Source organism: Sturnus vulgaris, chromosome 16 (assembly GCF_052056855.1).
Source record: "Sturnus vulgaris isolate bStuVul1 chromosome 16, bStuVul1.hap1, whole genome shotgun sequence".
Classification (NCBI taxonomy): Eukaryota; Metazoa; Chordata; class Aves; order Passeriformes; family Sturnidae; genus Sturnus; species Sturnus vulgaris.
Window position 1 is genome coordinate 14,385,783 of NC_142258.1, and position 27,374 is coordinate 14,413,156.

The 27,374-nt window shown below is 44.3% G+C and overlaps 1 protein-coding gene across 4 annotated transcripts in view; it reads right to left on the reverse strand.

Moving 5' to 3' along the window:
• The window catches only part of IFT38 (intraflagellar transport 38), a 56,808-nt gene extending 30,200 nt beyond the window's left edge, over positions 1–26,608 (reverse strand). For all 4 annotated transcript variants that reach the window (XM_088174602.1, XM_088174601.1, XM_014892138.2 and 1 more), the window contains exons 1-8: positions 26,487–26,608; positions 25,879–25,990; positions 24,647–24,731; positions 19,895–20,074; positions 18,674–18,769; positions 9,279–9,362; positions 7,571–7,704; positions 6,074–6,215 (exon numbers count right to left, since the gene is read on the reverse strand). In XM_088174602.1, coding sequence (XP_088030728.1) covers positions 6,074–6,215; positions 7,571–7,704; positions 9,279–9,362; positions 18,674–18,769; positions 19,895–20,074; positions 24,647–24,731; positions 25,879–25,990; positions 26,487–26,508 — 855 coding nt within the window. In that variant the 5' untranslated portion in view covers positions 26,509–26,608. The remainder of the gene's footprint in view (positions 1–6,073; positions 6,216–7,570; positions 7,705–9,278; positions 9,363–18,673; positions 18,770–19,894; positions 20,075–24,646; positions 24,732–25,878; positions 25,991–26,486) is intronic.
• Between the last annotated feature and the right edge of the window lie 766 nt (positions 26,609–27,374).

Below are 27,374 nucleotides of genomic sequence, written 5' to 3' on the forward strand. Positions count from 1 at the left end.
ATATGTAAAACCTACAAAGCAGCACTTTGGAATGCACTAGAGATTGTTATGCATTGCTTCTTCTCCACTGGAGTCACTGCACAATAAAATTCAGAGAGACAAGTTAGGAGCTGAATTTATTTGAGATCAGATAGCTCTGATTTGTCTTTGTGACAGCCATCCATGGATTTCCAATCCCCGTGCCAGTGAGAGCTGTTACATCTCACCCTTCACAGAAACAGCTGCTGTCATGACAAACTCACCCTGGCTGCAAAACTCAGCAGATCCTCCCTGTGCTCCTTCCCCAAGTTAAAGTATTTAATTTATCAAAGAACTAGCACAGATTTATAACAGCAGCAAGAAAGAATGAGACTGAGAACCTTTACAGGGGGTTCATATCCAACCACAGCACCAAACCCTGAGGCACAAGGAACTTCTTTACCCTTCAGGGGCTGCTGGAGGGAGAATATGAGTTTTTTCATTGCTCAGAAAAGCCTGAAAGTGATTTGGGATTCAATAATTTCTTGTTTGATCTCTAGCTCTGTGATAAAATGAGCTCTGGAGTGTGTCAGACATGAAGAACTTGAAGCTGTAAGTCAAATGGCCCCAAATCTGGGATCCTAAGGCAAGTTTGTCACCCACCTGGCACACCAGATATCCAGATAATCCCTATGAAAATACAGAACTTTGAGCACTGGGTTGGTCTGACAAATCAATTGAACTGACCTCAATTGTTTGCATTTCCCAAAAAGTTCTCCCACAGCTTTAATGGCAGAGAGTACCACCAGAGCCCCAGGGGCAGGCAGGCATGGCCTGATCAGGGCAGTTGCCATGGTACTGCCAGGGGACTGCAGGATTTTATTTCAGTGTAATGAATGCACACAGAACCTTTTCATCATCCCTGAAGCACTCTCCACACACCCTCCCACCTTCTATCTCCAGCTTCTCCTTTCTGTGATCATCATTTCTCAGCCAATAATTTCTTTTGTCCTCTTCTCCCACGCTCCACTGCCCCTTCTCTTTCTGTGCATTCCCTTCCCCCTGCTCTAATTTTTTCCATATTTCCCCACTGGTTTCTGTGTCTCAGTGCACCAATGCTGTCACCCTTGTAGAGTGAATTAAAGGCCAAAATAGAAGCAACCAACAATTCAGCAGCCTGTGCTTACTTTTACATCTGACATTCCACCCAATACAGCAATGCTGGACCAGGAGTGCTCTCCTGGCACCTGTAAAATGTTTAAAGCAGTCATAATTCAGATGCACATTAGAAGATTAAAGACTGTAACCAGCTGCTTTTCATGTTAACCTTGTGCTGGCTGTGAGAGGGATAGTTCAGTGCAAAAAACACAGAACCAAGGGGTACCTGAGAGTGGAGCAGAATTCAGATATCCCTATTTATTATTATGTGCATATTCAGAAGCTCTGATTAAAAAAAAGAGTTTAATGAAAAAGGGATTTTATTTGGGGTGATTGCAAAGGGTAAGTCACAACACAATCTGTTTATTTGGAATTGCATGATTAATCATGAAGGACTGTTTAATGAGAATCCATAGAATCAATCATGGAATGGTTTGGCTTGGAAGGGACCTCAAAGCTCATCTCCTTCCACCCCTGCCATGGGCAGGGACACCTCCCACTGCCCCAGGCTGCTCCAAGCCCTGTCCAGCCTGGCCTTGGACACTGCCAGGGATCCAGGGGCAGCCACAGCTTCTCTGGGCACCCTGTGCCAGCCCTGCCCACCCTCCCAGGGAACAATTCCTTCCCAATATCCCATCCAACCCTCTCTTCCTTCAGTTTAAAGCCATCCTCTCTTTTCTATCTCTACATGCCCTTGGAAACTCCATAATGATGAAAAGAAAAGCAGTTTAAGCAATCCCAAACCGAAGATAGACTTGAGTGCCTAAGAACATCCTCATCCCTGTGTCCACCACTTCCTGGCACTCCTCAGCTGAGATTACACACTAACAGCATAAAAACAGTCTGAAAATACCTTAGGATAAAGCAGCTGAAGAGGAAAGTACTTCTGGGGTGTCCTCTGAGAAGCAGAAGAAAGAATAAGCACATTTTCCCCAGGGAAAAGGCAAATGCTGAAGGAAATTGCCAAGTTATTCTGGCATTACATAAGCTAATTCCAAAACCACCTTTTTGAACTGTATTAGTCTGTGCTGTCCCTTAAAAGAGAGCCATTCATTTATAATCCAGAGAGAATTTCAACCCTCAAATCTGAAAAATCCCTGAAAATTGGGTTTTTTAGAACAGCCAAAGTTCTAATAGCTTCTGTGACTAAACACCCAAAACGATTCCATCTTAGAAACAGGGTAAAAATGAATTAACTGTACTGAATCTTTTTACAAAGCACAAAAATAAGACCCAATCTTTGAGGAGACATGGCTCATAAATCCCTGCCTTGGCACAGAACTGCAGGAAGATGGATCAATTCCATGAACAGCATAAAGGAACAGAAGGAGAATAAAAGAGGGAAAGAAGGCAAAGGAAACTGTGAAGACAAAAGGGCCTTGCTGAAATTCTTGGGATCTATGAGCAAGTAGTGCATGACAGCTGTCAATAAGTGTGAGAAACTCACTCTAAAGAAGAGTCATGGCTGGACTTCTGCCTTCTCCAGGTGATAATGGCCAAAGCATTTTGTATTTTTCATATATTTTAATGGGCAAAGGAGCAGGAGGCTCAGGACAGCACCACGAGCTCCATGGGGCTGGACAGCCACAGCATGGAAAAACCACCTTGAAAGTGTGCACAACCAACAGCTCTAGAGGGGCTGGAGTGCCTCAACTCAGTGCTCAGGGTCACTTAATTAAGATCTTTAAATCACTTTGCTAATTAGAAGCTGCACTCTGGGCCAACCAGAGTGGATACCCAAGCACTCTCAACTGCAGCACAGATCTGGCTCATTATTCAGCAACAGAATCAGGCTTTCAGTCAGAACAAAAACTCCTAAAATCGTGGACTAAATCAAGGAGAGGGGGCCAGGAAACAGAGCTCAGAACAGCACAGGGAGTGCTGGATTAATCTAATTACACTGCTGATGCTTTTTGCTGGCAAGCTCTTTACCCAATACACAGCAATGATAAAAGAATTACCTCATGCTGCTACTGCAGAAGTTAATTAAGATTTGTTTGGTGGAACAAAAGACAAATCAGGGCTGGGGAAAAAAATCAACATAATTTTTACTGTTTCTGACAGCTGGAGTGAGTGTGTTTTAAAATAGATTAAATGTAATTATCCTTGCTATTTTTTCCTCTGTTGATGCTGAAAATGACACAAGATTATAAACTGTAGGACAACATGTAAAACATTGTTTTGGAGCAAATTGTTCTCCTCTTTTTAAAGCTTGTAAAAACCCACAGTTTTGCTTCATCATGAAGTAGCCAAAGTGTGGAAGCACCACTTGAAAAGCAGATCAAGACTGAAAGAAGGGACAGACACATCCTTGTGTTCTAGGCTGGCCAGAGATTAATCCAAAATGGATTAAACAGTGCATCCCCTCACTGGTGTGGAAGTAGGAGTGCACCAGCAAGTCTCTTTCTTTAGCTGGAACCCAGATTAGAATCATGGAGTAGGAAGGGAACTTAAAGCTCATCTCCTTCCACCCCTGCCATGTCCAGGGTCACCTCCCACTATCCCAGGCTGCTCCCAGCCCTGTCCAGCCTGGCCTTGGGCACTGCCAGGGATCCAGGGACAGCCACAGCTTCTCTGGGCACCCTGTGCCAGGGCCTGCCCACCCTGCCAGGGAACAATTCCTTCCCAATATCCCATCCATCCCTGCCCTCTGGCAGTGGAAGCCATTCGGTGTGTCCTGTCCCTCCATCCCTTGTCCCAAATCCCTCTCCAGCTCTCCTTTAAGTACTGGAGTCTGCTCTAAGTTTCTCCAGAGCCTTCACCAGATAAAATTCTTCACCCTCTTTCAGTCCCCATGTCCCAGATTTTGCTTTTGAGGACTGACATCTCATAATGACTTCAAATCCCAGTTTGGACTCCAGCACTTCAGAATATTTGGCTGGAAGAGACACACACATCCCTATTTTTGTCCCAAAGCAACAGCTTCTGCAGCAAAGCACTCGTGGCTGCCTGAGTCACCCTACTCCTGCCCACAAAGAGATGGTCACAGTCTCATCCTTTATATGTACCAAGTATTTTTAGGTACAACTGATAGAAATGTGCAAAGCAAAACAACATCTTTTTGTCACCAGTTTTTATACTCTTTAATTCTGCACTATGCTGAAGCATTGTTCCCTGCTTATCCTAGGAAACCACAATCCAAATCATATGGGTAAGGTCCCAGGAGTCTCACAGAAAGGAGAAAAAAGGAAAATAAAGTGTGTTCTCCATATTCTAATCACGGCACAGCCGTGAGTGACAAAGGCTTTTTCTTGCTCTTATTATCTTTTAACAAAAATCCCCCAAAGAGCTGAGCACCAACTCATTAACAAAATCCTGCACTTGAATTCATAAACAGTTTCAGGTAGCTCAGTTCAAAGCATTTCTCCTTTGGCTGTGAAGTCTCAGTGGCATTTCAACAGAAGGGATAAATCAGATTTTAGGCTTCAAGATTATGATTTAATTGAAGATTTTTTTTTTTGAGGGGGGCGAGGATATGGTGAAGAACTGGAACAGAGAGCTAGAACTGACTTCAGATAAAAGGTGAAAAAACTTCTACAGAGACAGTGCTTGTGAAAAGAGGGGCTTGATGGGAAACTGGTTCACAGGGATTAACAAGTTGCCGAATGCCCACATTAGCTTTGAAAAGGTATTTTATCCTTCAAGCAAATAATGCAGAAAAACACTTAAGAATTCTCAACAGCATGGCTTTCCCTGTGTCCAAAAGGTGGTGGTGGAATGAGGAAGAATTGATTAACAATGGTTAATTGGCTGCACTGATGAGGCTCGAGTGCTGTGTCCAGTTGTGGGCCCCTCACAACAGAAAGGACATTGAGGGGCTGGAGTGGGTCTGGGGAAGGGAACTGGGGAAGGAATTCTGGAGAATTCCTGAGGGAGCTGGGAAAGGGGCTCAGCCTGGGGAAAAGGAGGCTCAGGGGGAACCTTCTGGCTCTGCACAACTCCCTGACAGGAGGGGACAGCCAGGGGGGATCGGGCTCTGCTCCCAGGGAACAGGGACAGGATGAGAGGGAACAGCCTCAAGTTGTGCCAGGGGAGGTCTGGGTTGGACATCAGGAGGAATTTCCTCATGGAAAGGGCTGTTAAACACTGGAAGAGGCTGCCCAGGAGTGGTAGAGTCCCCATTCCTGGAGGTGTTCAAGGAAAACCTGGATGTGGCACTCAGGGCTCTGGCCTGGTGACAAGGTGGGGAGGGGTCCTAGGTTGGACTCGATGGTCTCAGAGGTCTTTTCCACCCCCATGGATGCTGTGATTCTGTAATTCCAGGTGCAGCACACCCAGCAGCACTTAGATCTCAGGGGAGAGGGTTCACTCCAACATGTTTTCAATGAAGAACAGAAGACAGAGTGGGTAATGACTGTGAGAAGGACAACAACAAAACAAGAAGCTGCTGAAAGCTGAAGGAAAGGCTGGCTGAAAGCACTGCAGTCCAGTGAACACTCAAAACCTGGTGCAAAGCAGGATACAGATGCAGATTATCCATGAGGAGACTCACACTGAACTGACACAACTCAGCAAGTCAAGAGAAGGCAGAGTTCTGCCAAACAAAACTGAAGTCTGTGAGGGGGAAGATCCCAGCACATCTGATCTCCTCACTGATGCTCCTGGCTGTTTGCATTGATAATCTGAGGAGACTGAAGAGCCTTGTGCTAAGAATCCCTTATACACTAGAAGTAAACACATCCATTGTATGTAGCAAAAGGAAGATCAGAAATTCTGAAAACATTCTTCATGAACAAAACCCAGCAGCAGAAAATGAGTGAGGGGAGCAGAGACTGGCAAGAGCCATCACTACACTGGTTTAACTGCATTGACTGAGATAATGCTGCTGTGCATGGCCACTGGATTGTCCTCACCTGCCAGTCACTCCATCAATTCCTCATGTGCTGCTTTGGAAAAGGGGATTACAACATTTGCTGCAGGCTGTGCAGTCCTGCTGAGCCCTTCCAAACTGTCCTACCTCAAACATCTCCTGCTCTGCCCGTCGATGATCGTCCACGAGCTGCTCCATGTAGGTGAGATTTCGGAACTTTTCCAGGTAAGTACTGTACTGCTTCTGCAGCTGCTCCTCAATCTTCTCATACTCATCCATGAAAGCAGGGCTGGGGAGAGCAAGCACACAGAAGTCAGTGACATCTGCCCAGAGAAGCTGTGGCTGCCCCATCCCTGGAGGTGCTCAAGGCCAGGTTTTATGGGGCTTGCAGCAACCTGGGACAGTGGAAGATGTCCCATGGCAGGGACTTGGAATGAGATGAACTTTAAGGTCTCTTCCAACCCAAGCCATTGTGTGATTCTAGGAGTCTACAAATATTGCTCTGTATATACAGAATTCTGAAATGCAATTTTGGTTTTGCAGCTGCTCTTCCATGTCTGCTAAACCAAAAAACCTCTTGTTTTGAAGGTTTCACACTGCTTCAGAGAATAAAAGCTCAAGACAAAGCCCCTCACTAAACAATCCTGGGAATTACATAAAGCAAAGAGGTTTCTGTGTACAACTCCCTATTCCTTTCACACAGGCACAAAGGAAGCATTTTGGCCCCCTTAGAAGGTAATGTTGGATTAATTATGCTGCTGTTCCATAACTGCACAAAGTTAGTGTTTAGCATGGCTGGCAAATAATCTGCTTTGCTGGGGACTTACTTGCTACAAAAGTGTCCTCAGTCATTAGAAGTTTAATTAGACTGTGTGATGAAATGATGATGTCACTACAGCCCAGAGCTGACTGATGCACCCAAAAACCACTGCTGCTGCTCAGAGCTTCACACCCACCCAATCCACATCCATGGTGCTGATAAAACAGGGGTGTGAATCCAGGTCATTCCTTCCACCACTCCCTTGTCTAATCTTTCCTCTTTTTAAATATTAGGTCAGATTGCAGGTTGTATAAATCTGCAGGTTAATTAAGGGCCAGGAATCAACCCAAACTGTGAACCTGAACACTCCAGTATCTGAAAGAGCTTTCAAGGAGACAGAGGGACTCATCAGGAGGAACTGCAGTGACAGGACAAGGAGCAATGGGCTCAAACTGAAGGAGGAGTGATTTAGAGTGGATATTGGGAAGGAATTGTTCCCTGGGAGGGTGGGCAGGCCCTGGCACAGGGTGCCCAGAGAAGCTGTGGCTGCCCCTGGATCCCTGGTAGTGTCCAAGGCCAGGCTGGACAGGGCTTGGAGCAGCCTGGGATGGTGGAAGGTGTCCCTGCCCATGGCTGGGGTGGAATGAGATGGGCTTTAAGGTCCTTTCCCACTCAAACCAGTCTGGGACTCTGTGATCCTACAAATTTTCTGGCAGACTGTGTCAGTGCCCAAAGAATCTGATCCTAACAAGGCCTGCAGAATGAATTTCCTTCATTGGTGGTGAACACCAGAAGCCTCTGGGAACAGAGGGGTTGTTTGCACCAGTTCCATCCTTTATGCCCACACTCCTTCCTGCAGTAGATGATCAGTTCATGATCTTTACCGAACACTCTGCAGAGTCTGCAGCCTCTTCTGGCTTCTTTCCAGTTCCAATTTTCGTTTTTCAATCTTGGCTTCCAAACTGGCTTCATCCAAAGCCACATTATTCAACATGTCTTTAGTCTTTTGGACCTCTCCCTGAAAGAAAAGGATGGTGAACCATGGCTGGCACTGGGATAATTAAATTTATCTTTCTGATGCTGAACATTGTTCTGGATAATCTCATCTGTGTTTACTCAAGTAAGGAATGGAAATCCAAAAGTTCTTTGTGGCCAGGATAATGAACTAACTGGACATTTACAAATGTAAAATACCTGATTTTTTGGCCAACATTCTTAAAGAAGGAAAAAGCCCACAGCTGTAACTTTAGTTTTCCTTCTCACAGAAGAAGCAGTAGAAGGCAGGAAGAAGCCTATCTTCTGGCATCATTTAGGTCTTTTTGGATTTTATCTTAATGGAATCATTCAGGTCATTTTCAACCTTAACGATTCCATGATTCTCTCTGAATAAACAGATGAGAAATGCATTTGTTTCTTGGTACTATTTTAGGGCATTTTAAGCTTCCATCATTTTTCTTCTCTCTTCAGGATACAAGTCAGTTTTATAAAGAACTTCCTATATCTGAGTATCTTCATCCTTCCCTAAGTTTTGCTTTATGAATTTTTTTCAAAATCTGAGAAGCATCTTGGAACATTTCAACATGGGCTACAGGACCCAGGAGGGGAAGTGGGAATATTGCAATTGATTCAAATGAGCTGAGTACATCCAGTGTGCTCAGGCTCAAGAAACCACGAGCATCTTTTGAGGGAGAACAGAGAGGGAGGATTCCATTGCTGGAATTCCAGCAGTGAGTGTTGGTGCTGCTCAGCTCCAACAGGCCACTCCATGAACTGGGACAGGATTAATGAGCTGAGTGTGTGGCACTGCTGTTTGCCAGGAAGCCAATCCCTCTCTCATGCAGCTCTCAGTTCATCAGCTCTACAGCTGCAGTAAGAAATGCACATTAACAAAGTTTGGTATTCACACAGGCTGTGAGCAGCAGCAAAACACAAGAGAAGGAAGATTGCCTGGAATCTCTATTGATTATCCCTTGGCTGATTAAACCTGGAGCTCCCCTCTTGTAGCCAAACCCTTGGACTTGATGCAGTTTGCAATGCAATAACTGATAAGGAGTTAATTAATTACCCTCCTCACAGAGTGCAGCTGAAGGTTCAGAAATTCAGAAGCCAGGCACTGGAGCAAGGACAGTGCTGGCAAGTGCAGGACAGAGCCAAAGTCCTTCACAGCAAGCAGCACAGGGGTGGCCTGGCAGGATCCTCATCTGCTCAGCCAGCCCAGCTCAGCTGTCGTGCTTCCAGAGCCCAGCTTCCCCAGTGCAGAGGCACCTGCACTTCTGCACTTACCCAGCTCACTCCCTGCAGCCCTGACTCTGTCACAGGGCTCAGACAAGGCAGAGGGTGTACATTTCTGGGCTGATTTGGGCAATTTTTATCCCTCCTGTAGAGCTTCTGGGGGGAAGCTCCTAACAAAGGCAGGGAATGTGAACTAGGATGTGTTTTCCCCCACGAGAGGGGCTTAGATGCATCAACTGCAGCTGCAGGTAGGTGATGGCTTTGGCACTCTTTAGCCCAGGCAGTTGATAAAAAGAGCTAATTTCTTCTTGAAGCAGAAAAATTGTAATTTTACAATCAAATAAACAGTATTTTGCTTACCAGAACGCTGTTAATGGCAAATTTCATCACCTTCTCAGCCTCATTTATCTCCAAAGGTCTGGCAATAGATTCTGTCCTTGCTTCCTATGAAATAAAATGAACCAATATATTTAAACACTACACGTAGGAACTAATTAATGCAGAAGTGAGGGTGATCAAGCAACAATGATAGGATCATCTGCATAATAAATTGGGTAGGATTTAGTGTTTATTCACCAAGGCTGAGACTATTTAGAGAGCAGGAGATGATGAAAAGTTAAGTGAGTTGAGATTAGCAGGAGGGAGCAATTTCAGCATCTTTTCTAAAAAAGGTGAGTGCTGTGTCTGACCGCAGGTATTCTTGACCGCAGATTTTTGGCAACTGCTCTGATTTTACACGTGGAGCAGGGCACAGAAGATTCCATCACCTGTACAACACAACCCATGAAAATACCAGTGCAGGTAGAGGAGCACAGTGTCCCAAAATTGTGGAGCTACAAGGACTGCAAAGCCACCAAACTGTGCCAGACAGGGGGACACTGAGCACCAGGAGCCTTTGGACAATGCTCCCAGGCACAGCTGGGGTTGTGGGGTGTCCTGTACTGAATGATCCCTGGGGGTCCTTCCCACCCAGGACATTCCATGATCCATGTGAAAATTGCAGGGTGCAGATGTATGGGCATCTCTGCTTCTGAGTGAGTCAGACTCCTCAAAAACCCCACAGTGATCCTTGTTTAGATCCCAAAGGATTAAAAAACCTCCTCTCTCAGCAGTTTTGGGGGCACATGGGCTTGGGTGTGCACTTGTCTAATTGATGCCTTAAATGCTGACCTGGTCATTACATAAAAACTTTGGATTACTTGCTTGGCACTGGAAGGGAAGAGAGGGAATTTTGCAGCTCCATGTCCCTAAAACAATCTTACATTGGCAGAACACTTGGTAACAGGTGGATAAAGATAGAGAAAGCATCTCTCTAGAAAATATCTGATTAAGAACCTGAAAATGGTTTGTACACTTTGCCACAGGCTGTACCCAGCCCAGTACAGGAGGAATTCTGGCAGCAGATCCAGTAACTTTGCTAAGATGCCATGCCAGACTCTCCAGATTGCACAGCTCAGCTCCAGCAGAGCCTGCTCCCTTCCCACCACCTCCAGTCCAGGGAACTGCAGGGTGAACCCAACCTGGGAGTTCATCCAGCAAAAAAATAAAAGCGGCTTTTTGTGCTAAGCTTATTCCTCTGCTGGATCAGGTGTCTGAGCAATCCCAGCACATGCTGCACAAAGGCTCATTTTCCTGGCATGAGAAAAGAAGGAGAACAAACATTCTGTTGGGGAGAGTGACAGGAGTTGCATCTGTTGGTGGCAGTGACTCCTCACAGTGCTTGAAGTGCTCGTGAACATCCTTCTGTCCACAGAGGAAAACAAACTCCAAAGCAGAAAGTTCATTTGAGCAGATTTAAGATACAAAATGTCTGTGCAATACAAATTCCCAAATAATTCCATAGGTAGATGTTTTTTGGAGGAGGGTGGGGAAGAATAATGTAGCTCAGTTGTTATTCTGGGAACATTTAGCATTTCAGAAGCTCAGCAAAATTGCTGTTAATTTGTGAGGCCTTTGCCAGGCCCAGCAAAATCCCTGTTTATTTGTGAGGCTTTTGCCAGGCCCAGCTTGGTGCAGACACTGCCCTGCCAACTGCACTGGGCTCAGAGGGGCTGTGCCACAGAGCCAACACACTTCAAAAACAAAACAGCAGAGGGACAGGAATTATTGTCCTTTGCACTTGCAAAGAGGTCAAAGGAACAGCAAGGACTGCAATCTGTAATCATAAACAACTTCCTCACCAACTGCCCTCCAGCAGCCTGAAAACATCCCAGAACATGCACAGGGCACTGCACTGGGGCAGGGCAGGGAGCTGATGGGTTTGGGGAAATTTCTCAGGATCTGCCCCTTTTAGGTGGAATAGTTTATGCAAGTTGAATTGTCTTTCCTGCTCCTGTCTTCCCTGTAACAGCCCTGAAGTTTCATGCACACACCACAGGCTTCCACAGAAATCCACATTGTTTTCTACAAGGTTCAGTTCTACAGCTACACCTGCCTGGGAAAATCTGTTAGGGAAATGCAGAGCAGTGGAAAGGCTGGAATTTGTGTTTTCAGACTGTGGAATCAGGGTTAGACTGGAAAAGGAGAAGGTCAGGGCAATTAACCCCTCACATCCCTATAGATGGAGAGGAGAATCCTCTGTACACACAACTCATCCCTAAAACTCTGCCTTGGAATGGGCAGGGTAACCTCACTGTCACAACAGTGCCCCTAATCCAACTTAGACTCTCTGGAGTAACAAGTCTAAGTGGAAAAGATATTAAATATTATGGAAAAATAGTAATATATAGTGGAAATATAATGGAAACAAATATATGTTGTATCTATCAAAACCACTGATTTTTTTGTGCATGTTTGTCACAGCTTCCCTGGGTAACAGTCACTAGGCCATTTTCTGTTCCCCTGTGAACACTCTCAGAGAGGAAAGTTTTATCTTTAATATCTCTTTCCAAGAAGAACCCACCACTTCCCTTACTGGGAATCACTCCTCAAGAGCTTCATTCCCAGCTAACAATGAAGAGCCACTATTGCAAAACCCATTCTGCAAATATGCCCAGGGAAGCATTTTCAACTGGTAATGGATTTCCATTGTTATGGACCAAAAGCTGATAAAGCAGCTTCCAGTGTGCCTGATGTATGGAAAAATGGATGCACTCCTCCAAACTGCAGGAAGGAGTCAAGGCAAGTAATTAGGCATGACCAGCACCCTAGTCACTGATGATAAATGTGGTGTAATAACATGTTCTCATGTGCTCAAGGTCTAGCAGAGGTTTCTAAACACCTTTATTGTGGTAAGGAACAGAAATTAAAGCTTTTTTTTCCTAACACACTGGTCTTGCTGTGGCTGCTCCATCCCTGGAAGTGCCAGGCTGGATGGGGCTGGAGAACCTGGGGTAGTGGAAGGTGTCCCTGCCCCTGGCAGGGGTGGAACTGGGTGATCTTTAAGGTCTTTCTAACTCCAACCATTCCATGATTCTTTTTCTGAGTTTTTGGCCACAGGTTAAATCTGTTTTCCAGGAGTTCTAAGCCTGATGCACACAGAAGTTTGAGCACTCCTCACTGCCTCTTCAGCCTCAATCCAGGCAGCCCCACATGCCCTGCAAACAGGGCCTTGGCAATTCCAGCTGTCCATGCAGGCCACAGAGCTCCCCTTTGGGAGTTTATTACTCAGGGAGTTCACTCACACACACATTTGGCCAATCCAGGGGATGGATGCTTTGGCACTGTCATACAGGAACAGGAAGGCTCATGAGGGACATTAATTCTTCTGAAGGAATCTGAGCCTTCCCAACAGCCCATTTTCCCCTCAAGACATTAAAGTGGTGGTAATTGAGAATTCTGCTGCTCCCAGACCATGCTGCTTGGTCTCATGCTCATCTCAGCAGTCTCCAAAGACATTTCCCTACTCAGCACTGCAGAGCCTCAATCAGTGCCCCAAACCCTCAGCTATCCCAGCATGGAAAAACCATGTCACAAGGAGGTCTGGGAGAGAGAAGCAACTGAAAAACTGGAAAAAAAAATTCACCAGATCACAAAGAATCAGAAGTAACCTGCATGTGGTTCTGCTGAGGCAGGAAAGGGAACTTTAAAGCTTTCTGACAGTGATGAATTTACACTCCTCTGTTCCCTCCCTCACCAGGTACATCCATCTTCTGGCTCTGGAGTTGATGCCACTGATTCACCCTCAGCTCACAAAGCCCAGGATGTGCCTCCTGTGATCTTCCCACACCCTCAGGATCCTCACCTTTCATTTACTCTGTGCAAGGTTTGAGGGCAGACTGCACTTGGTAAAGCTTGGATCAGTCCTCAGGACTACAGGGGGTCACTTCATGGCTCCTTGGCCAGGAGGTGGCCTGGGATGTTTCCTCCAGACTGTGGGAGGATGGCAAGGAACTTCTTGTTCCAGAGCAGAAGCTAAGCCTGTGAGTGAAATCCCAAATACAATCAGCTGGAAATGGCCTTGCACAGGCATTGCTGGTTGGTTTACAAAGGAAAAAAAGGTAGGGCTGGAAGAGACCTGAAAGCTCACCTCATTCCACCTCCCTGCAATGTGCAGGGACACCTTCCACTGGACATACCTGGTCCCCAAAATACCAGGGGAAGTGTGCCAACCACTGCTTTACTGCTGATGCCATTTCTTCAAGCTAAATACTCCTGGGAAGGTCATACAAAATAATTTCTGACTTTAAATACATGCACACAACTGCAGTTGTGGCTAAAGCAATCTAATATTGATTCAATACTGGATCACAGGTGCAAGGGTTAATTCTGGCTTCCCAATTTGCAAAAAGCCCTCTTCCTCAAAGTGATAGGTTAGGCTTGGGTTAGAAGCAAGACTATTCAAAAAAAATGAAGCAAACCAAGTAATTCTCCAGAGCTGTGGAAATTTCAAGTTAAAAATTTCCACCAGAAGTTCTATGTATGGCAATTCTGTAACCAAAGGCCAGGAAATGAGAGAAATTCGTTTATCAGCCTCCCCTAGGCAGTGTCTCGTATCCAGAAGTAACATTTGGCAGGCGGAAAAATGCTTCAACATTCCCAATAAAATGATTTTTTGCAGTTAAATTCCAAAGAGCAGGGAGTGATGCAGCCAGCTCTGAAATCACATCTCTCTCTCTCCCTCTGAGCAGCAGCAGCAGGAGGGGGAAGGAAGGAAGGGAGGAAGGGCTCTTGAATCCAAAAGCTGGGAATAAAGAGATGCAAGTGAAATGTCCTCAGCAAGGCTTTGTGCTGAACCACCACTGCCTCAGTTCCACAGCTGCCTCTAAATGCCTTTGGCTCTCTGAGTTTCATCCCAGCCTTTCCCAGCTGAGTTGGTAACAGATTCTCAGTGACTCCATCAGTTTGGGAACAAGCTGGTGCTGTGGGCATCCATACCAATAACAGAGCAGTGCCCTGGACTGACTCCAGAATTTGTCCTCCACAGAGTGGCAAACACTTCATGTGGCTGTTAAAAGCTTTAATCTACCAAATTCAGCAATTCCTTTATTTGCAGGAGCAGGTATAGGGAATAAACACTTTGTTCAAGGGCACAGATGGGATAAGTGCCAAGAGGAGCATTAGAAAACAAACTCACTGCATTGTCCATCTTCAACATAAGCTAAAAGCCTTAAAAGAAAATATTCTTTTCATTTTTCTTTAGTTTTACAGGTCTTCCAGCTAATGAAGAGGTAAATAAAATGAAAACAAGCCTGAGAAGGTCAGAAATCTTTCTGCCTGCCAGCATCACAGAGGCAGTTTTTTTCTGGAAGTTTTTTTTGCTCCATTATCTTCCTGTGTCCAATAATTCAGCAAGTCTGAGCAGGGCAGCTTCCTGACAGGCTCCTGCTCGTGTGGCCCAGCATCTCTGGCAGAAGCAGAGGGGGAGGCACTCACAGTTATGAACAGCCAGGAACTTTTCCTTCTGGATTCCCATTGTAGGATAATTCAAGAGAACCCTTCCTCAGCTGAGGACAACTGCCCTTCAGAGTCTCATTACTGCTTGATTTTGAGCTGAAGAATGATTAGGACCAGCTCATCCTCCCTCCCTTCCCCCAAAGGTCAATCTGGCCATTTCCCCCACCTTGCCATGTTTTTAGGATACAGAGCACCACTGGCTTTTACAATGTATTTTTCCATGTACAGAATGGCAGCTGTGTAGAGCCCAGAAAAGGGGATGCACAGGGAAGCAGTGCTGCATTTTGCCTGAGTGTTGACATTAATTCTCTTGCTACTTTTCTTGATTTGGGGTTTGACAGCCTTAATCACAGCCTGGTATTTCCAACTTCTTCTTTTCTCCATTTATTTAGTACTGTGTAGGAAGACAGAGAATGAAATCCAAACAGAATCTCTCATCTCCATCTCAAATCCAAATCTTCATGCAAAAAAAAAAAAGAAAATCAGAACTCAACATTCCTGATTTCTCTTCCAAAGGAAACTGTAAATATTCTGAAAATTAAAGTTACATAGCAATGAAATGCAGAGAAAGTGCCCCTGGCAGGAAAGGAAGCAATAAAGATGAAGATGTATTTCTCCATGCATGGCATTTGCATGGAATTGGCTTTTCATTTAGGGATCTCACTGTGTGCTACCAAGCTCATTCATCAGCTCCACTAAACTCTACAAATCCCAACTGCAATTTCTGTGCTCCAAGCTTGGACCAGCAAGACTGAAAGCTGCAAATTACCTTCCAAATGTAATGTTTAAATGTGTTTTAAAATAAAAATTCTGTATCTCCAGCACTGCCACAGGACAGCAATAACCTGCACTGTGCTCATCCACAGCTGGGCTAGAAACAGCAGAGCTTCCATAAATTCAGTAATTATATTTGGGATTTTCATCTGCCAATACAGCTTTGGGGGTTGTTTGGGATTTTTTCTCCCACATAACTTAACAACACCATAGTCTGAATTCAGCACACCCTGTAGGTTTTGTTTCTTCCTCTGCTGTTAATTAAAGATTCTTTTTTAGCATTGCAGATTAACTTGGGAAGTAGTTTAAATATACAGAGGAACTATCTATTCAGTCAGGAAATAAGGTATTTGCAAAGGCTTCAGAAAGGCACAGAACCACACTTCCAAGAAATCACAACTCAACTCTTCCCCAAAAATATGTACATACATTTACTTACATTACAGCACTCTCTATCTCCAACAAATCTAACAGAACCATTCCTCTAAATTCTTCTGTAGCTGAAATTTGTTTTCATTCAGAAAGTAATTTATTTTAAAAAGTGTTTCATGACTTGGAGCAATGAAATTTATCTAATGCACAAAAAGACTCCAACAGAGAAGGTAAAGGTTGTGGAGCAATTTAGATTCAACATTTCCAAACAAAATAATGAGTTCTACTTTACTTTTCCCCAATGATCTTTCCCCAAAAGCTGCTCAGACTATGAAAACAGATCTAGTCAACCCATTAGTGCCAAATGCTGGCATTTCCTTTACAGTTCCTGGAAAATGAAGCCATCTTCATTTAGGATAGAAATGAGATTTATCATCAGCCTGTTGAATCTTAGGTAGGAAGAGCTTTTATTTAAATATTTGGAAATGAATGGATAGGAAAAAGAAAGAGAAAAGGGTTTCAGGGAACATAAAACTCCCATGTTTTCAAATTGCTTTAAACACTATGACAGCTGTTGATAGATTTTAGCACATGCAACAGGTTTCAGGAGAATAAAATGGAATAAAAAACTAAACCACACTGCTCCCCTGCCCTTCAACAGCACAAACCCTCTGGCAGTGCCACTTAGTGTGAGCATTAATTAGCCAGGCACTGCCAGAAGAAAAAAAAACAACGGAAATCAATAATCTGCACATTAAAAAGCAATAAAAGTAATCTTGGTTTAATGGCTAATTTGGTGTCTACCAGCAAAGCTCCACTCCCCTGGCAAAGCCAGAATGAACTTCAATTCTTCCTCACCTGGAATGGGGGGGGAAGGGCAGGCAGAGGATGCCATTCCTGAGGTCTCCTGAGCACCTCCCCGTGGAGGATCCAGGGAGGATGTGGCAGATGAAGAAGGACAATTCCTGACTTCCCTCAGCACTGACAAGAACCCCAGACGCAACAGTGATGGAAAAGCCCAGCAGCATTTGGCTCTAAGCCTCTCCTGTGATGGGCAGATTTCATACTTCAAGTGAAAGGCAGAGTTGGGTAATTTAAATTTAAATGATAATTAAAAATTGCAAATTCCACTGCAAAACTGGTTCCTGCAACCTGCTGACTTTTAACCTGAAATCTGCTTGCTTTGCTACATGCTCAAGTCTCAAGTTTGTTGCATGTTCCAAACTTGACATTAAACACACTATCCAAAAATGGGTCATTCAGGTTCAACAAATCACTGAGAAACCTTGGAACCAGCCCCAAACCATAAGGAACAGAGCTCAAAAGCCTCTTCTGCAGCTCTCTGGAGGCTCTCCCTGTGCTGTCACTGTCACCTGCTGCCTTCAGGCAATGCACTCAGAGCTAATGGCACAGAAGGTCACCTTTCCTAAAGACAGCAAGTTCCATCTGCCAAGCCTTTGTGCAAAACACAACCTGTGCACCTGGACAGGATTAGTTGGCCCCATCTTGTGCCCTCAGCCACAAGGAACATGTGCTCACTGCTCTAAGAAATTCCATCCTTTTAGAAATGGCACCTCTAAGCAGCTCCCACTCCAGAGCTCTTAATGGCCCCACTGAGAAGTGGCTGCACTGAAGCACTTCCTCCTCTCTTCATTTTTCACCTCATGCTTTCAGCACCCTGCACTTGTGCCTGGCCCTTTTCCAGGGCCCAGCTCTAAACTCAGTGTCCTAAAAGCCTTGATTTCAAGTGACTGAACAACAACCAATTCAAACCAATGCTTGAGTGCTTTTAAAAATACCTCAAATGATCTATAGCTAACTTTTAGCAGAGTTACAGGGATGCTGTACTCAGAGCAAAAGGGCCCAATGCTCCACTAAAGCAAATATTAACACATCACACAGCAGCTGTGTGAAAACTCCTCCAAAGCCAAGAAATGAGGCAGAGTGCAAGAGGAGAAATAACTGATTAACAGTTCTGTGATGCTGGTGCATGTTGAGTTAAACTGGATTATCACTTCTCCCTCTCTTTTGAAATATTAGCACCCTGCATCAGCAGGGTGATGTATGGATCCAGCAGGAAAGGCAGCGTTCCATGGAGGAACTTGCCAGGGTAGGAGCCACCCTTTGAAACACCTGCACTCCATCACACAAGGACCCAGGAGCATTAATTGTGGAGGCTCAGAGTTTACAGCTTTTAAGGGTGCACTCCCCACAGCTCAGACATCTGAACATTTCCAACACCACGCAGGATCTGCCTCCTTTAAATTCCCTTTTCAGAAAATGAAGAACCTCCAGTATTGCAGATAAAGGCACTGAAGACAATAATGGCAAGACTTCCTGGCACAACTTCATACAACAGCTTTTGATTTTCCTTCTTTACTTCTCCAGCTAAGCTGAAGAACATGTACCCTGCAGGCTGTGATGCCTCCAGCTCCTGCCACAGAAATAATGAGCCTTGCCCTTGGAAAACTAACAGCATTCATCATTTATCTCCAGAATATCCATCCCCACCACTACAGCCTGCACATGTATTTGCAAAGAGAGAGTATTTCAGAATTTCAGTTTCCTGCTGAAGAGGAAATGCCAAACTGCTCTCTCAGGCTGCCTGCAGTCCAGCCATGACTATGATAGGAAGGAAATGCAAACTGTCAGGCCTATCCCTTCACACTCACAGAATATTCAAGTCAGATGCAGACACTAATAAGAACTGAGACTTTTTTCCCTTTTATCCTTTGTGGCACCCAGTGAACACAAGTTTTTCCACGTGTACTTACCCTCAGTTCCACCTCTTTGCCAAGTAAATCATAGAGGACTGCTCCTTTGGAGGTGATTTCAGAAGCAAGCTGTCTAGCTGCCTTCAAGTCAGCAATCTGGGAACACAGCAAGAGCACTGAATAGCAGGAGAATCCCCCACATCACAAAGAATATCCATGGTATTTCTCATTTTGATGTCAAAATTGCACTGGAGGTCAAAACTCTGCCAGAGGTTGTGCACTAGAATCAGAGTGGACAGAGTCTCTCTTGGCTTTGAACCAGCCCAGGTGAGGCCCCATCAGGTACAGGCTTCTGAGTGAAATATTTTTATCTTGCCCAAATACTTCAGGGCAAGATAAAAAAAAATCAAATATCTCCTTATAATTGTGGCTCAGCCACTTGTTGGTTCATGTGCTGTCCAGGACAAAGGGAAACATCACCTTTTTTATAAGCAGAAGTAAAAGCTTCATATACCAAAAGGAATGGGATCAGCCTGCAATGTAAGTAATGAACTTTTGAGCATCTACCAATTGGTTTTTTGTTATTTTTTTCAGAGAGACACATCAGACTTACACAAAGAAGAATCACTTGTGGGTCTGACATTTTTCCCAAGAATCACAGGAACAGACAGTCATAGAATGGTTTGTGTGGGAAGAGACCTAAAGCCCATCCAGTCCCACCTGCCATGGGCAGGGACATCTTCCACAGAAATAGTACCAGAAATTCCTCTTATTTAGCAAAGTCCTGGGTTATTGGTTTGTTTTTGTTTTTTTCTGTTTTTTTTTTAATATTTAGAGAAGGTACTTTTAAAATATCTACAGCTGGCTTTTATTGTAAGGGCTTGAACACGTTTGATGTCTGTAAGGGTCACAGGAATATTTTCCCTTCCATTCAATGCAAATGGGCTGAAAATCAACTTTCAGTCAGTATTTTGCAAGCTCCTCCTATTGCAAAGGTTTAGTAGGTAGAAAAGAACTCTTTTTCCAGCTTACTCCAATATTTCTATGGTGTCACCAGCATTTCAATACAAAGAGAACCAATTTTGTGCCACTGTTGCCTTGTATTATGCTTCTGGTTAAGAATTCAGAGATTAAAACAAATCACAGTCACAGAACCCCACCTGCTGAAAGTCTGACATAAAACCCTGCCAACTGCCTTGCCAGGACATTCTCCACTTCAATTCCAGCTAGGAAACAGATGAGTTTTCCCCAAGTGTACACAAGAGTGCCAGTTTTGCTTACTTTAGAGCCCAGATCAAACTTGAACTTGGTGCTGTCGTCCTCGGGGAGGTGTGCAGGCTCCCCTCCCTGGGAGTTCATGGCCCCATAGAGCACCGAGGTGACCTTGAGCAGCTCCTTCACAGCGTAGCCATCAGCCTGGTACAGCTTCTTTGTGTTCAGCTTGATGTGAGCCTTGGTAGCCTTGGGCAAGAAAGAAGGAATGCAGCAGTCACATAGAACAAATCCTGCTGGATTTTATTAGAAACTTCTTGAGTTTTTTGGTATTGATTTTTTCGGAGAATATTGGTTTTGATTTAAGGTTTTGGAGAAGGTTTTTAAATTTGAGTGATGAAGTTAAAATTACAAGTGTGTAGTTAAATAAAAGTGTGTGCTTTTATATGGTGAAGGGTTTTAAATTTGAGGTTTTTATAATAGAGTAATAGGTATGGGACAAGATGGAGGATTTGGGGTGGTGGGTTTTTTTGGTGTTTATTTTTTTTTATGGTTTTAGGTAGTAGTTTTTAGTTGGATAGTTAGTATTGTACTGAGAGTTAGGAGAATTTAGTTATTGGGTTGAAAGTATAAATAATAAAGGTGTAATTTTTTATTGGATTGTTTAGCTTTAAGATACCTTGTAGCTAGCTGGATCTCTCTCCACTTTGCTCGCCTCTAGCTGGAAGCGTTGCTGATAAAATTTAATGAACAACCAAGCCCAAACATAAGAAAATCTGTTTCCTTCATGTGTTTTTTAATCCTGACTCTGAGTGAAGACAGAAGAGGCTCCAGACAAACCACTAATTAAGTGGAGCAAAGCATCACCACCATTACAAAAATCCTCCATTATTTGCACTCAAAGCTCTTTTTGGGGGCACCAGGCTCTGCTGTACAGAACAATTCCTCCTGTTTGGACACCCAGTTTGCCTCATCATAACACTGGTATTTCTAGAAGAAATTTTTCTGAAAGCTGTGTGCACTTTCTGCATGTCAGAACATCTGCAGAAAAACCCCCAAACTATCATTATTTCTTCCTTGAATAAAGATCAGCAAAAACCCTATGCACTACTTAAATTCAAATTAAGTTTAAGTGGAAAGTAAGTGCTGCCCAGGTCTTGTGATGATGCTGCAGAGAGGTAAATTTCACCCTTAATGAGTTGCAAGAATAATGCAGTTATCCTAATTTAACTGTCTTCTCTTCCAGCAGCACATTCCAAATGTTTTATTGTTTGTCTCCATTTTTCCCCTGCTACGATATTAGTGATTTTATTCCCTTGCCTCCAATCTCTGAAAGGTACAGACAGTACAATAAGGAAAAAAATACTAAAAATTCTAATATTATCTTTTTGTGCTTCAGAATAATAAAGAGGAGAAATTACTATCTGTCACAGAAAGGACACAAATGTTGTTCTTGAAATTCCTGGTAAATTTATATTATAAATTAATAGCCACAAGGAGCCAACCACAAATTTCAGATTAAACTTTGAGGGAGTCTTTGTGATGGCATAACTAAACAAGGAAACAAAAACCAAATATTGATCACCAGCTTTGGATCCAAAAATTATGCTTAAAAATGACACATGAAGCACAAAAGTGACTTAACATCTTCTTTTCAGTATATTTTTATGATGAAACTTCTGCTGAAATGGTTCTTTGGGAATGGTGTAGCAGACAGAGCCTATCCATGAGTCACTGGTGGTATTACACAGCTTTGGTTTTACAGTGCTCCTGGAAGGAATTCACATTCCCTCAGGTCTGCCAGAGCAGGATCTTCAAGCTGGGGGAAGACACTCAGATATTACAAAATTTGGTACAATACAATAAAAAGCTCTGCATTGAGTTTCACTGAATAATGGACTGAAGGAAAAAATCCTTTGAAACTAAACAGAGAAAGCACCACATTTCAAACCATGGATTTGGCTCCAGCTTTTCCAAAGAAACAAAGCAAATGGATGTTGGCCCACGTTTATTTGGTCCAGGTGTATTTTTGTGAAGACTTTGTGACTTTAAAATCAGATTTCAATTTCCAATAAATATTTTCCTGTTGCCTCTCTCATCCTAAAACCTCAACCCAGCAGAGGAAAATGACTCAGTGTCTGTTTGCAGAGACAGGACCCATGGAATGGCTGGAGTTGTGTTAGCAGAGGGTCAGCTGGGATCTCAGGAAAAGGTCCTACCCCCAGAGGGTGGTGGGGCCCTGAACAGGCTCCCCAGGGAATGGGCACAGCCCCAAGGCCCCAACTCAGGATCTTCTGTCATTCCTAAAAATTGAAGCCCAAACTTCCTGAACAGGCTCCTGATGTTGTGCCCCCTGAGCCAGGGGAATATGAGACTCACAGTACAAAAAATTCCTAATTGCTATTGAAATGTTGGTCTCAGAATGACCTCAAATGAGCCAAGACACAAAGTGAAAAGCCAGGTATGTTCACCTCCCTTCCCCTGCAGTAGAAGCAATCTAAAAAATTAATTGCAGAAACAGCAAGTATTCCGTTTTAGGAGAAGTGGTCATTAAATTGATGCTCTATTAAACATCCCCTGTCCAAAGGGGACTAATGTATTAAATTATAAAGGATGTTGTTAGGAGTTTCAATTTCAGTTCCATTCACCCTCAAGAGACTAAAATCAATGTCTAGTAAGAGGAAAAAAATGGTTTTTCATTCAAAGGCTACTTAAAAAGAGAAAAAATACAGAGGCAAGTATATCTCTTTTTTCAGACTGGCACAATGGCACTGTGGGGTCAAGAAAACAACTTCATGTTTGGAAAGTCAACTCCATCACTTCGTGCTTGAACACTCACCTATTTGATTTGTTGTTTTATTTTATAACATTTCTAGTTTTACAAAACCATAGCTATTTCTTCTGAAGATCACATGGCTAAAATGCAACAAAAAAATATAAATATACAATAAGAATGGCAGCAACAGCCAAAAAATTTGCTTAACTTTACAATCTGCTTTATTAATATCATGAAGCCAAATTTGCCTGTGATGTCTGACTCTTGCAAAAGGTTTTGTGCCCTTGGGTTGCTGAGGTTTTTCTTCATGAATGAATTTCTATGAGATGAACTCATTGGAGGCTTTTTGTTGCACTCCACTTCAAATTTGGATCCAAGTGGGCTCAAGCAGGAGCCAGGTATTGAGCCCCAGTGATCAGGGCAGCTCTAGGGGGGAACTGATTAAAAGCACAGCTAAGGCAGCCTGGCATTTCAGAACTTCCCTGTCTGGGTCTGGGAAGGAGACATTTGGTAAGTTCTCAAAGTGCCAGGAACACAGAGCAGTGGCAAATTTGAGTAGAAAATTAACACCTCCTCACTCCTTGTTCAGTACAGCAGAGCAAAGCTGCAGTTACATTCCCTGATGATGGATCTGTCCTGACATTCTCTTCTGAGACAATTCTGTCTCCATCACATCTCCCATCTGCCCACAGATGCATAAAGCCATTAACTCCTGGGGAGGATAATTGTGGATTGCATGGACAGTGAATTATTAAGGAAATGTCTACAAGCTTCTCTCATCCTGAAAATGCTGAAAACCTACAATAATCCCCACAGTAACTTGTAATATTAACTGAGACTAAGTACAGGATGATTAAAGTAATTTCCATTAATTTCATTTTCTGAATCATATTATGTAATTCTCCAAAAACACTGGGATTTCTGACATGAAATCTGCTATTGAAAATCATTCCATTATTTCTGCTTCCAGACTTGTGCTTGGAGGGGGAAACCCCACCAAACAAAACAGAACTGCTCACTCCATCTCATGATGCTCCAGGGCTCAAAAGTACATTCTAATATGTAAAGGAATGTACCCTGCTCTAAACGTGGCAAAATTAAGAATTAAGAGAATTTATGGTGCACACTATTCACAGATGACAAGGGAAATATTGTTAAAATGACATTTTAATAAGTTTTAAGATTTTAAAAAAGTACTGCAATTCATCTTTGGTACTAACATAAAAACCTCCATTGCTTCCATATCCACCTGCAGAACATTCTCACATACTGAAGAGTGTTAATCTAAGTGTGTGATAACATCAAAGGCTCACATTGCTTCCAAGTAATATGAATTATATGAAAGACAATGTTGTTTTATTCCAAAATACTAAAAAATGTGATGGCCCAATCCAAATATGCTCATGCATAAAAAAATTGATCTGAGAAAAGAACATATGCCCTGATCTATGAGAAATCTCATACAACCAATACATGATTCTATATCATGATGAAAACAGCAGAACTTATGATTATTCAAGCACAGGAAAGAATCCAAAGTTAGCAATAACCATGGTGGGATCTCCTCTAAAACAATTTAAATGGTTTAAAAAACATTTCCCATCTACAGCTGTGTCTTCCACTGTTATCTTTTATAAATAAGGAGAGATAAGGATGAATATTGTTTTAGATCCTAATTTAGATCCCAGTTCTGCAGAGAGAAATACAGAATATCAGTAACAGCATGTCCTGGCCTCTTCAAGTTTCCAGCAGCACAAGACACAGGATGACAGAATCATGGAAGGGATCTTAAAGCTCATCCCATCCCACCCCCCGTCATGAGCAGGGACACCTTCCACCATCCCAGGTTTGTCCAAGCCCTGTCCAGCCTGGCCTTAGACACTTCCAGGGATAAAGCAGCAGCAGAATGCAACACAAACTCAGCCACCCCTTGCACTTGCAGGGGAACTCTGTGGGGTTAAGAGACAAAGCTCTAAAGCTGCCATGGAAGCAGGATTTCAGATTTTCAGGATTTGAGCCCGAGCAGAGCTCCTGGGCAGACTCACCATGAACTGAGCCACGGCTTTAATGAAGAAAACCCGGTCCTGCTCTGTGTCCACATCCCCAGGAATGTCACTCTGAGGTTCGTACCTGTGCAGACAACAGCTGCAGATTAGAACAAGCTTCTGGCAACTGGGCTGTGCAATACATGTGTAAATAAATTCCTACTGCACACTGGGGCATCCAGAGCCTGGAATGCACACAGTGGGTTTGTACAAACTGCAAGAGCTGTAAAACCTGACATGCTGCACAAGTTCATACCCAGACATCATTTCAAACATACTCCTGTCACAAGTAAAGGAACCTTATGGAAAAATAAACTGAAATCTGTGAAATGCTTAAAAAAACCCAGGAGTGAGATGCAGAAACTTCTAGAAGTGGCCAGTCTGCAGGAAGCAGGGAAGAATAAAAGGAAATTCAGTGATTTGGACCCTCAGTGTAACAACAGCATTTTAAAGACAACTTAATCCAAGTAATTTTGAATGGTTTTGAGTATATCCCTCTTTCATTACAACTGCAACAGTATTCAGTAAATTTCTAACGCCTTGGTAATTAAACTTAATAGATATTAGTTATTAATCCAAGCCAAAAAATAGCAATCAGACAAACTGGTCAATGTTGGTTTCAATTACAATATTCTACCTTATCACCTTAAAAAAATCCCCTTAATTTTACACTTAAGCAGAAGAGAGAAGATAATGTATAATTCAAATAACACTTCAAGATCCAAAAATAGTTAACCAAAGTCTGCCAATGGGTTAAGTGGGTGTAAAACTGCAAGTGGACAGTAGTAGATGAGAAACAAACCATTTTATTTCTTTTACACATGTTGTGGATGCAGGACAATACCAGGCTGAGCCAACAACTGTAGCAACAAGGCTGGGTTTTGGTGAAGTTCCAACAAGAGGTCACTCTGTTTGGATAAAAGGTCAGATATGGACAAGGATGGCTGTGGAATCTGGAGAACAGGTGAGAGAGATAAGGCTACTTTTGAATGAGTGTGCCTCAGTCAGAGTGCAACCTCTGCCAGCACTGAGTCACTCGGTTTGCTACTCCAGGCTGTGTCATTAAGCTAAAAACCTGCAAACTACCACATTTCTATCTGGTATTTAGACGAACAGAGCTCAAAGAATGGCTAAATATCACCGAGTTCCCTAATTTCACAGCACATCATCAGTTCCAAACACACTCCCCGCATCCCAGCATCACCCCAAAAGGTGTTGGCCTCATCACCAACCTTTTCACCAGCCACAGCAGCACTTCTGACACTAGCATGAAGTTTGGGGTGTGGAAATTCTCCAAGGATATGAGTCGAGGATACCCCAGCGCCCTCATCATCTCAGTAAAATCTGAAAAATGAGGAAGAGCAGGGATTCCTTCTTAGAAACCCAGTCAGGGCTTTGCCAAGATTGTCATCTCCCACAGAGTGCTGCTTCGTTACCATGAGATATGCCCAGTGCAAAGCACTGTTAAAAAATTAAACCTCAATAATCAACATAAATTGTACAATTTCAACAGAAAACAGGCCAAAGTGAAAACAGGCGTTTTAAGCAAGATTTACTGAGCTGAAACAACGCAGACAGCAGCCTCTCCCTGCAAACACAGCATTCAATTGCGCTCTGTAGGGTAGAGGGAAATCCCGCCCGTGCAGGGCTGCGCCATCCCCCGGCAGCGGGGACCCCTCCCAGGCAGGGACGGGGATCAGCCCTGCATCCCCGCAGCACCGCCCGCCGCCAGCTCTGTGTGCGGCCGCGCGGAGCACCGGGACCCACGGGAGGTCCAGCCCCGGTGCCGCGTCCCGTCCCGCCCGGCCCGGCCCGGCCCCGCCGCCCCGGCCGCGCTCACTGCGGAGATCGCGGAACGACATCGCCGGGACCCGCGGCCGCCGCGGCTCTGAGGCAAAGCGCTACGGCGGCGCGGCGGGGCCAAACCCCGCGGGAAGCGAAGTGTGCGGCGGGCCGGACACTGAATCACGGAATGGCGGGATAAATGGGGGTGGAAGAGCGCGCTGAGATCAGCGAGTCAACCTCTGCCTGATCGCCACCGTGGCAACCAGACCAGAGCACTGAGTGACGTGCCCGGGCTTTCCTTAAACACCTCCCGCACCGCGAATCCACCACACGCATGGACAACCCAGTCTAATATCTCATCAGCATTTATGAGAAGAAATTTCACCTTAAATACTATCTAAATAACTCCTAGCACATTTAAAACTATATCCTCTTGTCCTATCCCTTGTTCTCTGGGAGCAGAGCCCGGCCCCACCTGGCTGCACCCTCCTGCCACGCAGTTGAGGAGAGTGAGAACATCCCCTCTGAGCCTCCTCTCCTCCAGGCTGAGCCCCCCAGGCTCCCTCAGCCCCTCGGCACAGGACATGTGCTCCACACCCTTCCCCAGCTCCCTTCCCTTCCCTGCACCCGCTCCAGCCCCTCAATGTCCTCCTACAACTGAGGGGCCCACAACTGTACAAAGCACTCGAGCTGTGGCCTCACCAGTGCCCAGCACAGGGCCACAAGCACTGCCCTGCTGACACAGGCCAGGGGCCATTGGCCATTAGCCCACATGGGCACACCTGGCTGTGCTTCAGCCACTGTCCATCAGGCCTTTCCTGCTGGAGCCTTTCCACACACTCTGCCCCAGCTGGGAGCTGCCGGGGCTCCTTGTGGCCAAAGGGCAGCACCTGCAGCCACTTGGGCCTCTGCCACCTCCGGCCACTGCTCTTGGCCTGGCCAG